The sequence below is a fragment of the Ascidiella aspersa genome, chromosome 7 (assembly GCF_963924565.1).
Source record: "Ascidiella aspersa chromosome 7, kaAscAspe10.2, whole genome shotgun sequence".
Lineage (NCBI taxonomy): Eukaryota > Metazoa > Chordata > Ascidiacea > Phlebobranchia > Ascidiidae > Ascidiella > Ascidiella aspersa.
This window is the reverse complement of record NC_139453.1, coordinates 19940632-19958747: the sequence shown is the minus strand read 5'-3', so window position 1 is coordinate 19958747 and position 18116 is coordinate 19940632. Positions and strand designations below refer to the sequence as shown.

The window sequence follows — 18116 nt, the reverse complement described above, 5'->3', positions numbered from 1 at the left end:
ATCCCTAAAAGCCATTCTCTAGGCGCGCGACAGGCGAGAGTCTGCTCCACGCAGAACGTTGTCGACAATTGACGCGAAATGTGGTGCGCTTTAAATTTGCAGGCCATTCCGAGTCGACCAGACGCCTTTGTAGTAGCCGACCGATTGAAGAAACTACAGACAGGCGTGGAGACTTTTGGTAGTGCGGGTTTGTTTTCACTAGTTTAGCTGCCGACTGTGATTGTCAGGCAACTAACTACGACCACGCATAATTTAGTTGAACATCTGATTTGACCTGCGAAGTGTGTCAATGAGGTATTATTGACGGATAAGATCGACAGATTTATACGCTTAAACATTGAAATAAATTTATTATAGTTATAACGGTTCTATCACGGGGCAGCCGTAGGATACGAAGTTAGCAACAGTGAAACAACACTCAAAATAGATGAGGATTACTTTACAGATTAACGTTTATTGCAGAAGATCAGGGCCTAACGTATATGCAATTTCATTGTCTATTTACTCTATTCCATAATTTTTTAGGTCATTGTCAAGCAAGCAGTTTGTTAACTTTCCCCTGGTAAAACCAAGAAAAGACTTCACGAGAGGAAATTGTTCAACTGATTGTAGGAAGTCAATTGCTCTGTACTATTGGAAGCAAATTGATCCTGTAAGAGAATTTTGGACTTTAGGTGACCTCATTTTCAATGGATTCCAAACCTCACCCACGTTGGAGAGTCAACATTCATTTTGCATTATTATTTCTTTCATTGTGTTTGTGCCTTGTATTCCAATCTTCTTTTGCATCCAAAAGAAGACACCACACTCATCAAAGTCTGTATCATGAAGAACAAAGACCTAACATGTATTTAAATGAGTTCGCAGTGGAAATATCTGGTGGGGAGTCTGTTGCAAAAGCTTTAGCTAAGAGGCTTAATTTTATCTATCAAACCAAAGTAAGCTTACTTTACCGCAACCTGTTTTATTATTTTTTTTTCATTACCCTTTTTATTCCATTTTTAAGATGCCAGTGTTGGATGATTGGTACATTTTTGTAAACCGAAGAATTCGAAAGCGCTCACTTGAAAAATTTAACAGACAAATACATAAGATTAAACAATTAGCAGGAGCTCCAGAGGTAACAATAAACTGGAAAAATAAGATATTTTTCCTTATTATTGTAAAACAATAACAACTTTACTTCTAAGGTAATTGCAGTCGAGCGCCTCAAAGTAGTAAAACGAGTGAAGCGTGATGCAGTTTTGTTAAATCGATCTCCGAATGACCCTTCTTGGTCTCAAATGTGGTATATGGTAATAAACAAATTTAAATTTTAGGAACTAATTTTGTTGTGTTTGTCTAATTGTGCAATAATTCATGATCAAAATAATATCAGGTAGCACATGTGCTATTCTTATTGTGTAAAAACCCATTTTTTTATCTTTTGCAGCATTGTGGAGATAGAAACTCAACTTTTTGCCCTTGTAGCATGAGAATTGTGGATGCATGGAGAGCGGGTTATACTGGAGAAGGTGTCGTTGCAACAATCCTTGACGATGGGATTGAACGACAGCACCCTGATTTACAAAAAAACTATGTTTGTGTTTATTTATTTTTTGCAAAATCCTAACTCTTTAAAAATAAATTTATTATGCACATTTCATATAATATTATAATAGGAGTTAAAATAACATTTTAAATAAGCTGGGTCAAATAAGTGTTTTATTGATTTTGATTTCAGGATCCTGATGCATCACTTGACCTCAATGAACATGATAATGACCCCACACCCCGTTATGATGAACGCAATGAAAACAAGCATGGGACCAGATGTGCTGGTGTAGTCTCAGCTGAAAATGATAACTATATATGCAGTGTTGGTGTGGCATATGGTTCAAAAATTGGAGGTACCACATAAAAATATACAAGATGCAACATGTATCTGTCCTCAGTCGTTTAAGCAAATATTTGCTTCAAGACATTGTTTATTTGAAGTAAACATAGCAAACAAGAGTTTGAAATGTCCATTCCATTAGGTCATTGCTGTCACATCTACTGCTAGTAATAGCTACTAGTTCACCATTATCACTGTCCTCTATATACGACGTTCTTTGCATGTTAATACCAGGTAACCCCATCAAGTGATATTATGCAGCTAAACCACTAACGTGTTCACAAACAAGGCGGTAGAATGGATAGTCGGGGAGTTTATAAGTAGACTTTTTACATACACGAGTGGCTAGCTCAATATTTGTAGCACTATGCAAAATTATGCATTTTGCAACCTTGCCATAAAATGTATCGCAGTGAATATATAACCATAGAGATTGCATTGCGATCCACACCTGTTTATCTGAGCGAATATCAGCGAAAAACGTCTTTGCGATAAGTGCGGCGTTTCGTATTCCATTTCCTGGCGACTTAAATATGTTCTTCAACAGGTGTTCGTATGTTGGACGGCGAGGTCACTGATCGGGTTGAAGCTGAATCACTCAATCACGCGATTCATCACGTCGACATTTACAGCTCTTCTTGGGGGCCAGACGACGACGGAACTACAGTGGAAGGTGCATTTGCCAGCTTCCTAACCGAAAAAACATGAGATTTCGTTACGCTACAAGTTCATTTTTTCGTCTTTTAACTTTGCAAACCGTCGCCGCCTAATTTACGTGAAATCTCTGAGCTGTGATGATTTGCAAGATTTATTATTACCTCGTAATGAGAATATCAAAGCCCATACAAAAGTAGGTATCATTGGGAACGTTTCGAATAACTCTATATTAAATTTCAACATAGAGAGAAGCACTGGTTGTAAGTTTATATATACTGCTGAGACAGACGTCAGAAAGACAATCAGTGCCTTCTCTCTATGTTAAAAATGAATAAAGATTTATTCGAAACGTTCAAAATAATACCTACTTCTGTATTGGCTTTGATATTCTCATTACGTCTTACTACAACCTCAAACCATAATGCTTTAAAATATCGTTATTTCACATAAGAGATGTGGACCTTTGCTGTATTGCAGCTTGACATTAAAATAATATTCCAAATTGATTACCTAAACCTCAGGCCCTGGTGCAATGGCCAAGCACGCGTTTGAAAAGGGTGCGAAAACTGGTCGAAACGGACTCGGTGCCATTTACATTTGGGCATCAGGAAATGGAGGACACAACAAGGACAGTTGCTCTTGTGACGGATATATCAACAGCATTTACACAATCGGCGTTAGCAGGTGGGTGTTTTGTGATAAATATTAAATCATGTTATTTTTATGGTTAATGCGACCTCAAACATTGGACACTTACATTAGTTGCGAGAACTTTACGGGATCAACGAGACGATGGATTTTTTCAACATTTTATCGATAAGGCAGTAAAATAACACTCCAAATGAAAAACAACACAACTTTAAATGTTCATTCTGTAAAAACATCGAACATCTTAACTTAGGCTTTTTTGTATATCTGTTTATTGTTGGTTATTCGCTTGTTTGATTTCGGTTAAAAGGTTTAGACCTGTTCCCTTGTAATGTTTATACGCGTTCCCTCAGATACAGCATAGCGAGGATTTTTGGGGCGGAACCAGCATAAAGCTTGTGATTGGCCCTTTTGTCGAACAATATTTTTTAATTGGAGTTTCGTGGAAGCACTTCAATGACGTAGTCAAAATATTATCACATGTCCAGCTGTGAAAACAAAGTGTAATCGCGAGATTAATTCAACAATACAGTATAGATTTCTTTTATTTTTTGCAGTGTTTCCCAATACGGCAACAGGCCCTGGTATCTTGAAAGCTGTTCATCTACCTTGGCCTCAACCTACAGCAGTGGGGAGATATATGAAGGCAAAGTGGTAAGATTTTTTCTGTATGGAAACCTACGATTATATTCCCAATACCTGGACCTTATTCGAGGCATCTTTATCAAATTGTGCGCCTAAACATTCTGTTGACTTAATGATGCGCAATTCACCTGTCCAAAGGTGGCCCATTAAAGTAAATATTGCCCAAAGACAAAAATATTTACCTACTTGCTTTTCGTGCGGTTAAGTCGGCTCCAAGAGCTAAATGTTGGTTTGAATTATCTGTACATTGGATGTGAGATTTGCCGACTTCCCTAATCCCTATTACCTTCGAATGTCGAAAAACTACGTTAATCACTTGTCAATTCCAGATAACCACTGCTACATTTTGATTGATTTTAGTTATTCCCTACACTTGCGTAATAATAATGAAGCCTTATTTCGCAGAATCTGCGTGTGTAAATATCAGAAGGCACGCGCGGCGAAATTCTTCGGTGGCGTTCGTCCGTTCATTCGTTGTCTAACAGACATAACTCGAGCTCCCTTATCTCGTTTTGTGTGTTTATATTAGGCTAGTGGCAGAGCGGACAAATCCGCAAAAACAAATTTCGAAGAAAGGTAACTTTATTTGATTTTTGTAGATGAAAAATATGACTTTATATTATATGCGCATTTTAACTTTTGGTCAACATAGCACGATTTCTTTGGTTGCTCAACCAGCATATTCCTTGTGACACGGAGGAACGGGTTCATTGCATCGGAATGTGGTTATATTTGAACGGAAAAGTTTGTTATACAGACTCGGCCCGGATTATCGCATTTAATGGATGACCCCGTGTCAGACTTTTTGGGTCTGTCTGCTCGAGATTTTACGTGATGTCTGCAGAACTTACTTTCTTAAGTTTGCCATACGCATTTTTACATGTCTGTAGTATGCACTGCTGTATACCGTTACTTCTACAATTTGCGTAACATAACATTTCCAGCCATGTTTACGCAACTCAAGATAAAGGCGCTTTGAAAAAGCTCCGTTAAAAAGAACCAGTACATTTGACGTACATTGCGCATCGTGAACGAGCGGTGTTTGCAATGTTTAATTAGGCTTCTAGTGTTTTCGTGCTTACCAAAAAGGTCAGCATCCTAGCCATTTTATTGCCACGACGCTGTCATAGAGCTCATTGCTTCCGCTTCCTCGAGGCCTTCGTCGGGTCAAGTTTTTTCAAAAACTTGTTGTGTTGGGTCTTTATGTTGGTCTGAAAATTTCAAAACGACTTCATTGTCGTAATCAACAAAAGTCCAGTTGAAAGTAGGAACGTTATATAACATTTCCTAAATTAATCCTATAATAAGAGTAACGAGATAAATCGCAATATGTAAATAATGTAATATTTAGGTTTGTTAAGCCTGTTGTATTGAAGTCTTTGTCATTTCTGCTATCTAAGAAACCACACACTATGACCATAAGGTTACAGCCTGTATTCCATTATAATATAGCTGGCTTGCTTTTATACAGTTTTTTTGCTTGCGTTAAATTATGTCGCAGTAGAACAGAATCACTACATTGTGTTTTGCTAATATTTACTTTTTTTCTTTATTGCGTGGTTACACGGTGCAATTGCAGCGAATCAAAACGCAATCTCATTCGTAAGCGCAGCGCCCCAAAGGATTTCTGTCGTACTATATTCATGGTGTTCTACAGACAGACTAGTGTCAATTAGGAAAGAAACAAAGAATAAACTACAGTAATTAGCTCTAGAAAAAAAAAACGAGAAACGTTTTTGCATAACATAAAAGTACAGAAAATATCTTTCTTTTGTGGCTTTGTTATCTTGCTTTATTTTGCAAGGATGGCATTTTTATCACATCAAACTGTCGTTTGTTCTTACTGGAAAAGAAATGCGTGTAAATATTGGTTTAATGTTTGCGTCGTCAATTACTCGTAAGTCATAACCAAGTGAAGGCCCGGCTTGCTATTTGCGCAGTAACATGCGACCACAATAAAGCGGGCTACGGTGTTTGCTTGTAGCGTTTGAACGAGGTTAACCTAATTAGAGCATATTAATCAAATACTTATATATTTTTGTAGATTGATGTAACTATGCCTGGTAGCAACAGCTTATTAAAGCATATCTGTTGTTCGCGCACTACCAGCAGCCACTCGCATTTTCTCCCTTCACCCGAAAAATTCCGAAATTATCAAGGAGCAGGGGGCTGATTAACGATTTTGCCAACGTTGAGTGCCACTCTTGAGTTGGCTGTCGACCGCGGCGACCCCGAAGCGGCTCCTTTGTCTCCGAAGCCCGTCGCCTGTCGTGCGTCAGAGTGCTGACAAACGCTTACTGACGGGCGCCCCGTGTCTCCTCGGACATATTATCGCCGCTTTTCTGCCTGTTTTGTCGAGCCACGTTTCTTGGTTCCGATTAATTACCTGGCCGGCTCACTTTGCTTTAAATATTTGCTGTCTACAGCGCTTTTACTATTTTGGCGTAAGTCGTATTGTTCAACTGTATGTAACTTATATTCGGTTAATTCATCACTTTTGAAAGTTTCGACAAAATTTAAAACGTTGACATCAATAGAACTTATAATGCTTTATTAATATACTGAACAGACTTATTTTACAAGTAAGTACCGTAAAACATTCTCTTTAGTATACACTAACTATGCCTGGAAGCAGCAGCATATCTATGCTTTATTAATGATTATAGGTGAAATTGTTTTACTGACATTAATATGCTGCGATTTTGGGTTAGTTCAAAAGGCGTACTTTTGAATAAATGAAGGCCAGTGCAATTTTAATGGGCCAGCACAGGCGGCCTCGTGAGGCGACGGCGACGACGGAAACACAGATTAAGCGACCGAGGAGCGACCTCTTGGCATTCCTGTGGCGATCCGCGCGCGCCAGTCTGCTCCGGTAAATACCTGTCCAAGAACGAAGGGCACGGAATTGTTGTTTGCTTCGCGTCTTGGGTTGCCGTTGCTCCATAGTCTGCGATGGACTGTATCTCTGACTCACAAAATTCCCCAAAGTTGCATCATCGCGACCGCTTTTTCTTCCTAATGCTTCTGTTAAAACGTGTTGACAAACATAAGGCTGTTTTCCGTCCGTGTTTAATAGCCATGCGCGCTTTTTGGGATTAATGAATGTTTTTGAATGAGCTGATGTCGTTTCTATAGACATTATGCAACAGAACAGTTGCAATGCCATTATAACGTACATTCGTGTTACAAGAAAACGTCCAATATTATTGTGAACGTCGTTTTCACTTTAAAGCGTTTGTTTATGTACAACGTTTTGCAGTTAAAATCAGTTGACCTTCGGGCGACACGCCGTATTAGATTACTTTAAAGCCAGTCTACTCAAATGACGAGAATAAAACCATTAACCTTGCTGCAAAGTGTTGTGGAAAGATGCCAATAATTAGTTGAAGTGTGAAGGAGTCAAGTTCGCATAATCGGCTGTACGAATGAGCACAGCAGCCGTATCTTCTCGAGTTGCATCCTCGGTTGTCACGGTTCGCACTTCACTCAATGTTCGCTCACTGTTTTGTCATTTAAATAAAAAGGTGTATATAGCAAACTATTTTGCTGACTCACATCTTTGTCAATAACATTAGGCTTGTTTGGTTGTTTTTTTTCCGAATAGCTCAAGCAGTTTTCTTTGAAGAAGAATACCGTTATGTTATGTTATGTTTGCAGACGACATTATAGTGATTTAGCGCCACGTAGTGTTTTTCTAATTCTGCATAAGTGTATTCCGATTTGAAATTTAAAAACAACGAAATTTCTACACTGTAAATAAATACAGCTACCAGAATGAATAGTACGATAGAAGCAAGACAGTGAAACTCTTTTATAGTCTCCCGCTCCCTTCAACGTAATAATCATGGTTTGGCGGTGGTAAGTTAATCACGTTCGGCCGTTCGAACAACATTCTATTAAATTTTATCGGCCTTTTCGAATTTGGTCTGACCCGCCGTTAGGTAGAAATATACAGGCGACTGATAAACGCAGCGCTTCGTTTGCAGATCACCACCGACCTTCGCCGGTCGTGCACGCACCAACACACAGGCACATCAGCGTCAGCACCCATGGCCACTGGTGTAGTGGCGTTAATGCTACAGGCAAACCCGATGCTCAACTGGAGGGACGTCCAGCACATTATTGTACGCACCTCAAACTCGCGTGGACTCATCGCCAACGATTGGGCCGTGAACGGGGCAGGTTTTAACGTTTCCCACGTTTTCGGCTTCGGCCTGCTGGACGCGGCGGCCATGACGCACGTTGCGAAGACTTGGAAGGCCGTGCCTGAGCAACGGGAGTGCCAGGGACCGGCGCAAAGACTGGTAAAGTGAGTTCGACTCTCGTCTGTTTATCTGTTGTATAATGCTCAAAATGTGTCTTCGATGTCTGCGTATTAGTCTGTGTACTGTAAACCCTACCGCCTACACTTAGCGTATACTGAACGAATACAGCGTTACATTTTACATTTACTCTTAACAAAGCCATCAGTGGTTTAAATACGTCGTTTGCTGGGTAACTTATGCCCAAGAATTATTTGCAACAAAACAAAGTTAATACCGAGCCTAGGTGTCAACTGCGCAGGTTGAGGTGCTATCCTCACTGCAAATTTAAGTCAAGCTTAAGTTAAATCATTAACATCAAAATAAATGTTAAACGGTTGGGCAACTGATTCGATCCTGAGCAACATTTCGAATAAGAAAAAACAAAAACAAAACGTTGAGGTAAATAACTATTTTTAATTACATTTGTAAAGTTTTATTTTTTTAATTACATTTGTAAAGAAGACCTTTTCAATCTAAGCCAAGTTATTTTTTTCTGAATAACTTAAGACCAACACAGGTCACTTTACCCAAAACACTCCCTATTTAGGCCAGATCATTTCAACATGGTTACTTTATTCGAATTATGTCAGGGTATTGACACGAGGCATTGCAACACAGATAACAACATTTCTCTTAAAAATATTTTTAACAGAGATATTCCACTGCATCAATCTTTAATCGTTTCCATGGATACCCGCGCTTGTTACCGATCAGACAATGAAATCGCATATTTGGAGCACGTGGTTTTGCGCTTGACGCTTATTCATCCGCGGCGAGGCGAACTCGAGATATTTCTTACGTCACCGTCAGGCACGATATCAAATATTCTGGAGAGAAGGTAAGAGTCCATCCGGAAGTGCCATGAATCTTAAACTAATTGAGAATTACAAGCATGTGTATTAATGATCCGACGAATTTGGATGGCGTGAAGCCGGTTTATCTTGCTTCTTTAGCTTCAAGCCAAGTGATAGCTCCTGGTCTGCGCTCAGTCGCCTATAGATTAGTTACCGCATTTATGGATAAAGGCATAAGTCAGAAAAACTTTGCTAGTTTAATTTAAAATTACTAATTGCTAACCTTTGCAGCACGCTAACCCCAAACGCTTACCCCCAAAATGATGATGTTTTAAAAACATACATATGGACGCTTGAGGAAAAATAATCTTCATACCAATAAAATATTCGATTCGACGACTAATTAAATTTAATGTGTATGGATCTTCGAAATTTTACTATCATCTACCAATAGACCAGTAACTGTTAACTGCTCCCTTAAGGGTCGAACAAAGGAAATTCTGCGCGACTTGAATTTATACAAAGTAGTCGGAACGAGGATTAATGTGGCTTAAAGTATAGATGTATTCCAATTTCTAACACCTTGTCGTTTAGTTGTGAGAAGCTTTGACAAGGTTCTTTGTACTATTTCTAGGAACTTCGACCGATCCAAGGTTGGCTTCCGGGACTGGGAGTTCATGACCACCCACCACTGGGGCGAGAACCCGATGGGTGTCTGGCATCTTAAAATTACGGACACCAAAGCCATGATGAGCTACAGGTACATATCAAACTATATTTTATTGTTTTCCCCGATTCATAATGGATTTTTGCGTTTCTGGTAAGTTTCTTTAGATGTGAGGTGCACATGGCCCTTGTGTATATTTTAGTTCAGCTGGGATTGCCTCGAAGTCGATAATAACAGTTAAAATAGCGCAACTGAAAAAAAATAATAAAAAGGCGTCGTGGTTTTTCAGGGATGCAAGTCGGGGTGGTCGACTTCTAAGCTGGCGACTTATTTTCTACGGAACTTACTCGCATCCACAACCTGAGTTTAATTTCAGCATGTGTGAAGGTAAAGCTTTTTTGTGATTTTTTTGTCGTTTTGGTTTAAACCAGTGTTAGGAAGTTATAATTGGATTTATTCTACAAGAGTTAAGCAAAAATCAGATTCTTAAAGATTCTCAAATATCTATTGGCACCCGTGAGTATTCGAAATGGCACCCTAGGATGCTGCGGACCCCGGTTGAGAACCACTGGTTTAAACGTTTGTAGCTATTGAAAATGTCCTGCTTGAACAAATCCAATCACTTGAAGTTTATTAAACGCGATTTTTAGGCTCTTAAATTTGATTTTCTCCACGCCCAGTTAGCGTGGAAGAGTTTTGGTGATTTTGTTTATTTACTTTAAGCTTACCCGCAAGATCATTGCCATGAGGAATGTGTGGGCTGCTGTGGTCCAACCGCACGTGATTGTACGCGCTGCCGCCATGTGGCGAGTCTGCGAGGCGAGTGTATCGCCGCATGTGAGAGTTCCCAGTTTATGGATCCCTCTAATCAAGTTTGCCAGGTAGGACGACGAATTCTGCTTCAAATTTTAGTTGTTACCGAAGTGAACGTTGATTTCTGTTGTCAAACTCCTATAACACTGACAACATTATATATTTTCTTTTTGATAAAGAATTGTTGTCTCTCGTTTTACGTTCATTTACATTTTGTTATGACGTTCGCTAGACGTAAACTGTGAACGAATAGTGACAATTGTTCCTCTTTCATACATATTGAAAAATTAAATCTAACTTCGTAATACTGAACAATAAAGCACTAAAGAGACTTGTTTTTATAGCTAAATGGTGACAATGCGGCAGTTTTCCTTAAATTTAAACGGCTACTTGTAGTGTTATGAATTAATATCTCGCTGCAATATCTGTTGCCTTGGCTAATTCATCACAGCATTGCTGGCGAAGCTGCCAGACTTGCGACGCCGAAGGTTCGCACAACTGTACTTCCTGCTATCCCGGCTTCGCCATTGTAGACGGGGCTTGCGTGCGAACTTGCAGTCAGGGAACCTACCTGGAGCCAAGTGAGTTACTTGGTTTAATTTTCGTTAATCAATATTAGAAATGTTATTAATCGGAAACCATGTGAAATTGTAGTGTTACTTTCTTCTCTTTCCGACCAAGGTTTGCATCTATTGCTTTACTCACTTTCCATTTGCCTTTGTAGTTTCACAGACTTGCCGCATCTGCGACGATGTTTGCGAAACATGTCACCAACGCAGCAGCCAGTGCACCTCTTGCCGCGCTGGATTTATGTAAGTTGTCATGAGCTATAGGCAAATTTGAAGCACCATATTTATTCAGATCAAGAACCAAATGCTTATTTGGCAGACCCGACGTAGCATAGATAAAGTAATTAAAACAAACAATGATAAAAGTAATGAGAACAAACTTACTCAAAACAGTAACATTTTTAAGAATATTAAAGCCCATACAAAAGAAGTATCATTTTAAACGTTTCAAATAACTCTTTATTCATTTTTGCCTTCTCTCTTTGTTAAAAATGAATAAAGTTTTATTCGAAACGTTCAAAATGATACCTACATCTGTATGGGCTTTGATATTCTTATTACGTCTTGCTACAACCTCCAACCATTATGCTCCAAAATTAACATTTTTATTCCTTAGTTTCTTGATTATTATATAAAACTGATATTTTCCTAATAATCAGTTTTCGAAAAGGTTCACCAAGTTTTGCACAGTAATTTTTCGGTTTTTAAATTCGTATTGTTTATCAACACGAATACGGTAATCTATTTCATAGTATTTGGGTTGGCACGATGTTTTACCAAAACGACTCTGAAAATTTACCGGCCTTTTTTCAGATTCAAAAGTGGCACCTGTCGTCCGTCCTGTCGACCTGGTACTTACCTTGTGTCGATCAAGGTTGGCTGTGGCATCTGCAACCCCACCTGTCGCACTTGCATCGGCTCCCCGAACAACTGCATGTCTTGCGCTGAAGGCTACGTTCTCTCCGGACGCCGATGCATGCAAGTTTGCCCGGAATCATTTTATCCGGACCTGCGTCGCCGTTCTTGCAGGAGGTACACTCGGCAATTATACGACATTATGGTTTTATTAATTTGGCTTTGGTCAATTATGGTCGTTTAAAATATTTTTGGCTTTAACGAAGAAGATAACGTTATATACGGTTTTATAGTCGTTTTATCCGGACCTGCGTCGCCAGTCTTGCAGAAGGTAACCTGGCTTCTACGACATTAGGGTTATCTACGACATTGGGGTTTTCTTTATTTTTCTAAATTACTGTGTTATGTAAAGGTCGTTTAAAACATTTTGGGCTATAACGAAAAAGAATACGTTATATATGGTTTATGCTCAGGTTGCAATGAAAAATGTGCAAACACCTAGGTCGATAATAATGGTTCTAATCATTTCGTAATGCAGAACACGTACTGTCGTACTTGGATTTAACTTAGCCTTCAAAGCGGGAAATTTGTTTTACACATAATTATGTCGAAACCTTTATGTGTCATCTAAACTTTTAACTGCCAGCGCACACCATTATTTTTTTACATTGGTGCAACATTGTCGTAAATAACAATTAATATTTACTATTTATCTATATTTTTGCTTTTTGTACTTTAGTTTTTCTCGTATTGCTCTTTTTTGTGTTGTGGTTTGCAAAGATATATGGATCGGTTGATTGACATTAAAGAATAAAATACCTCGGCCGACCCTGTTACAGATGACCGTTAAGTATTTGAGGCTCAAAATAAAACGCGAACTATTATTATTAACGTGACTCTATTCGACGTTCGTCAGTTTTGCTCATACGTGTTTTTTATTCCAGGTGTCACTCGACTTGTCGCCAGTGCAACGGGCCACGTCGCGGCAACTGTACCATGTGCAAGAGAGGCAGGACCTTATCACGCGGGCAGTGCAACAGCCAATGTACCGACGGTAAGACATGTCGAAACACCACAAAGCCTGGTGTTAGGAATATAAGCATTAGCTTGCACGATGCTGTTGTAGTCTAACTGCATGTAGGCCCACGATGCTCTTTAAGTGTAACTGCATGTAGGCGCTTTATCCTCTATTTGTCTGGCGCGATAGTTTCTGTCTGTCGGGTGAAAAAGATTGCCACATAAAAACAAAATATTTTTATTAGCAATATTTTAGTTTTTAATCCCGTATTAACCCATATCTAATTTGCAAAACACCTTCTAGAGCAGGGGTTCTTAAACTGGGGTATTCTTAAGGGGTCCATGTAGACCTATTGAAAATATTAGTGTATATTTAAGAAGTAATCCATTAAAAATAAGAGTTACGGTATTGCACTGAATGTAGACTTTACACTTTCACGTTTTTGGTCGATATCGGCAGATTTCTGAGGTCTATTTGTAGTATTACGGCAAATTATGTCGTGTTCTCTGAAAATTGCTTGTCAACCGTGGCTAAGCAAAAAGCCATTCAGGGGCCACGCTAAACAAAAAAGCAATTTAGGGGTCCGAGGTAAAAAAGTTTCAAGAACCCCTGTTCTACAGCCTGTTGTAAATGTAGATCAGTTTTGGTGGTGTGGTTATTGTAATGAAAATACAAACAGGGCTCTCACAAATGAAAACCAGAAAATCCCTGAAGCTATGTCAAAACATCCCCAGATGGCATGAAAAATCCCTAAACCATAATTAGCACGTTAATCTATGTGATCACATTACCTTATCTATACACAAATGACAGACAAATTAACCTTGTTTACATGCTAAAAGCGAGCTGTAGATATTCCCACTTTTTTTAATAACTGCATTGTGTAGCCCAGGGTGGTCGAAGGTTGACAGCATCGCGGGCCACGATATATCTTGCATATATTTTGCGGGGCACATAAAGTGGGCTACATGCGTACCAGAAGCGGATCAACGATTTTTGTTTGGTCGGGGTATGAAATGGTTAAATGACGTCACAAAGCATCGTTAAATACATATAAGCTCCAGAAACTTGCTACTATCGTCGAACTTGTGCGCAAATAAAATCGAGTGTTATAAGACTGGGAAAAATGGTGCGCGCAAAGCGCGAAAAATTTGCGTATTTGACAAAACTTTTAATATAGATGACTGCATTTTAAAAGCGTAGAACAGTGGTTCTCGACCGCCGGTCCGCCAAATATATTACAATCTTAAATCTCAACTACAAAATGCAAGATGTTGAAGGCTTGTCCATTAAATTTAGAACTTCGCCAGCTTCGTAATTTGCAACAGTTGTGGCGTAACATAGAGTTAATGGTCTACTTTAGACTTTATCGTACAACACAATGCAAGTGTTGTGCCCAACTGTTTAGAAGTAGGCTACAGCTCGTTTAAGTCTTTAGTTTTAGGACCAGTTGTATGTGAAAAACTTTAATAGAACCACGTATAACACGTATGATATCAAAGAAACAGCAGCAAATTGCTCATTGTATGGAAGTTTCCATATTTGCATTTTGGGTTGATTTTGATGTTTGAAGGTCCATCGGTCCGCAAAATTTGTTTTGAAATTTTACCGATAGGTAAGATGAAAAGGTTAAGAACCACTGTCGTAGAATGTTTGCGGAAACCGTGCGGACCTTACTAAAATTTTAAGACAGATGTTGCAAACTACACACTCGTCAAATTACGAAGATGTTTTCGCGCAAAAACTGGTTTATTTAATGGTATAACCCGATAGGTGTAATCATACCCAAACAATTGCAGTACTGTTCGTTGGTCACTTAGAGTTCTTTAATTCAACTTTTAACGGTGCGCATGTATACAACATTGCTTCGCGGCCACGAACAATGACGTCACATGTGGCCTGCGGGTCTGGGTTTGGACCACCCTGGTGTAGCCTACAGGTCTAGCCTACTATTGTTTATTATGTTCAGCTACTCATTTGTGCAGCAATGTGTGGACGTACTTCACCTGGTGCCATTTTAATTAAAATTATATCTTTCACCTGACCACATTAAGAAAAATTGACTATAAGTTGGTATAATGCTTAATGTACAATAACGCAACAAGCAACAAATTCATGCCAGGTTTTACATAGGCTAAGCAGTTTCAGTTACTCTTTAAACTTTTCAAATCAACTTTCAACAGAAACAAGTAGGCTCGTATATTCTGAACCTGTTTTTTTTTTCAAAATTGCAATTCGGTTAACTTTTACTTAACTAGTTAACAAATCATACAATGCGATTTGCAAAATAAGACTAAAAATCCCCCAAAAAATCCCTAGATCACCAAAATCCCCAGATTTGTCCCTAAAAGGGGCGTAAAGTTCCAATTTGAAACTAAATCCCTAAAAGTGAGAGCACCGAATACAACATGATGTATTCACATTTCTCTTCAAACATTTAAAATAACGCAGCTCCTTGACATTTTACCTATTTTAGTTACTGCCTTCTTTCTTAACTGTGCACGTTGCCTGGGCGCGTAATACCTTACTAACCGTCAGTGTTAAAACGCGTACAGATTACAACAAGACGTACGTGGCCAACCCTTGCTTCTTGGTGCTGCGCTTTCTCTGGTGTAACATGACCGTTTTCAAAGAAACCTGCTGCCATACTTGTACCACATTCGCCACCTTAACCGAAACCAACAACGATATTATAATGCAAAATCTCGTTGACTCGTTTTACGGCAAGTACCCAGATGACGAACAGTACTCTGGCGAGTCTTCAAACTCGGCGACCGATGCAGAGCCGACTGGCGGCTACCTTGGGTCAAACTGAATATAAACCCGTGATAATTTAAGCACTACCAACCGTTGCCTTGTTCATTAACTTAAGTGACTTTCGGATAAAGTTCTCTCAGCAAACTTTAATGATCATTTTGAGACAGTTTCAGATATCCTAGCAACAGAACGCTTAAATGTTGCTGCTAAGAAATTACTAATTTTGTCTTCATGACATTATTTTTTGCTTGTTTTTAGCGATTTTTCATATTCTTTATGTATTGATGGTCTACATGTGTTGTCAAAATATACTGTTCTGTAAAACCTTCTCACAAGACGAATAACTCACAGGCTTTTAATGCGCTGTATGAAATACTCACTTTTAATCTATCTGGAAAACAAATAGTTTTTAGATGCAGTTGTGGTAATTACTTGTGCTATCCACAGTTTCTTACCGGAAGCGGTTAACTGCTTTCGATTTACTATATTTTTACAACATGTATCTTTGAATTTTTGTGTATCACTTGCCTCCTCTGCCTTAACACTATCCACTTAACCAGCGATGAAATATTTCTGCCATTTTTAGTTTCTACCTCGTATTAACCGCTAGAAACCTATTTTATAAAGTTGCGATTTTCAATAAACCCTTTGCTCAGCATTTCAGAGATCTATCACCTCAATGCTGCTCTGAGATTTCTTGGTTAGCAGCAATTGGTTAAACTTGATGCTGTGTTTTATCTGCAAGCAAAAACTTGTTTTTTATAAGAACGAAAATATGTCTATTCTTCGAACCGCATCTATGATGCTTGACATGATTTAAGTGTTTTGTTTTGTTCGCTTGAAATATGTGTACAGTATTTTTTCGTATTTTTTTAATTTTTTTATCGGCAACATGTTTCTGACATCTGTGCCTTACTTTCCCTTTTGTCATATATTGAAGTTCTATTTTATATATATTCCTAAAAAGCTGATTTTTTTTTCTTTTCTACGAAATTGTGTTGGACCTAATTTCCGCACCGTTGATGTCTGCTACGATTAGCGTTTTATGAATCACATTTTACATCATTGTAAATCCTAATAAAACTTATAAAAATTTCCTCTTTCGATATATTCATTCCTTACTCTGTTCGTTTTTTCGTTACTTCAAGTTTGCATGATATGCTGTAACAGTGGCATGAAACCTTATTGACTTCGTAACAAAATGCTCCAACATACCCAAGCATGTATAAATTATAACAGGATATACTAATATGTTAAAAGACTTCTCTAGACCCTAAAAATCCATTTATACACATTTACAACTAAAATTGCAAGTTTTCGCTAAAATTGCAAGTTTACCTTGCAAGTTTCGCTGACTTACCATAGGTATCGTTCCAAAAAAATAATTGGTGAAGCTCATCGCAGAGTAATAATTGAAAAATCTTGATGATTAAACAAAAAAAGTTTGTTAACGAGTCCACATAAAGCAAGAATATGGTGTTCGAATATATGAATATAGTGTTAGAATATATGAATATAGTGTTAGAAAAATTGTACCTCATACGAATTAAAAAAAATCTCTCCGCTTGCCAACAAATAGTAATTGAAGACCCTTGTCATTGGCAGTAATTTATTTTAATATTTACAGAATGACCTATAACATCTTTCGAATTACTAGTCTAGGCCCTAAACATTATTTGTCACTAAGCCGCTAAAAACTCCTTTAAGTAGACGGAATATAAGCAAACAGTAGCTACGAGATTGCTGCGGTTGATTCCAACTTATCAGGTTTTCTTAAATGGCAATCAGTCCTCTTCGGATGGTGGAGTAAAGCTATGAATATAAGGTTTACGTTTTACAATTTAAATTTTAAGCTCAACTGTTGTCAAATCGCCATTTACCCTCTTTTCCATTTCTAGCCGCCCGCCACAGGTACTCCCGATTTAGCACCTGCGAAGTTGTCCGAGCAAATGGTCTTTGCACTCGTCCTTCATGGAGGTGGCAATGCTGCGGCACTTGCAACAACGGTCTTTTATATGGATAAATTTTTGAGCGCTTTGCCTTTTCAAATGCTTGCTGCTGATAATCTTTTTTTTAAATCGTAAGATTTTGTTGGTAAATTTAATTTGTTTAGTCAAGTGGAAAGGCTGCGCGTTAAATTACAACTAATACTAAATATACTTAATTTATGAAAAAAATTATCTTCTTCATGTAATGTAAATTTGCCTGTTAATGGCATAACTTACTTCGCAAATATTTTTTTTACTTCCATAGCTTTCAACTTTCTTTGTATTTTCAACTGTTTTTCATATACACTTACACTTTTTCCCTTTGGATTTGTCACGCTAACAATTTCAACAACCACATTTTTTGACACAAATCTGGTGAAAATTACATTATATAGTTTATGTATGGATAGATACAAGTAGCTATCACAATTAACAATATACTTTTTTTTAAATTGTTTTAGGAGGGCCAATCCTATCTGGATTTGCTCTGCAATGATGGCGATTAAAGTTAGGAACCAAATTCTC

At 38.3% G+C, this 18116-nt stretch overlaps 1 protein-coding gene across 1 annotated transcript; it reads left to right on the top strand.

The window, feature by feature from the left end:
• The first annotated feature begins 504 nt into the window (after window positions 1–504).
• LOC146138211 (furin-like protease kpc-1) lies at window positions 505–16965 on the top strand. Its single transcript, XM_083394776.1, has 18 exons — window positions 505–938; window positions 1007–1120; window positions 1191–1295; window positions 1433–1579; window positions 1724–1889; window positions 2424–2549; window positions 3055–3217; window positions 3739–3835; window positions 7813–8135; window positions 8783–8968; window positions 9559–9684; window positions 9881–9978; window positions 10315–10472; window positions 10856–10985; window positions 11129–11216; window positions 11787–12005; window positions 12773–12882; window positions 15402–16965. Exons 1-18 carry the CDS (start codon window positions 690–692, stop codon window positions 15659–15661), a joined length of 2865 nt encoding a protein of 954 aa, XP_083250902.1. The 5' UTR covers window positions 505–689; the 3' UTR covers window positions 15662–16965.
• Window positions 16966–18116: the final 1151 nt, after the last annotated feature.

Bases quoted from the DNA above. Each gene is read 5' to 3' on its own strand.
- LOC146138211 (XM_083394776.1), top strand. From the start codon at position 690: ATGGATTCCAAACCTCACCCACGTTGGAGAGTCAACATTCATTTTGCA. The intron at 9,685-9,880 runs GTACATATCAAA...GTGGTTTTTCAG, and splicing joins AAAGCCATGATGAGCTACAG to GGATGCAAGTCGGGGTGGTC. The intron at 10,986-11,128 runs GTGAGTTACTTG...TTGCCTTTGTAG, and splicing joins GGGAACCTACCTGGAGCCAA to TTTCACAGACTTGCCGCATC.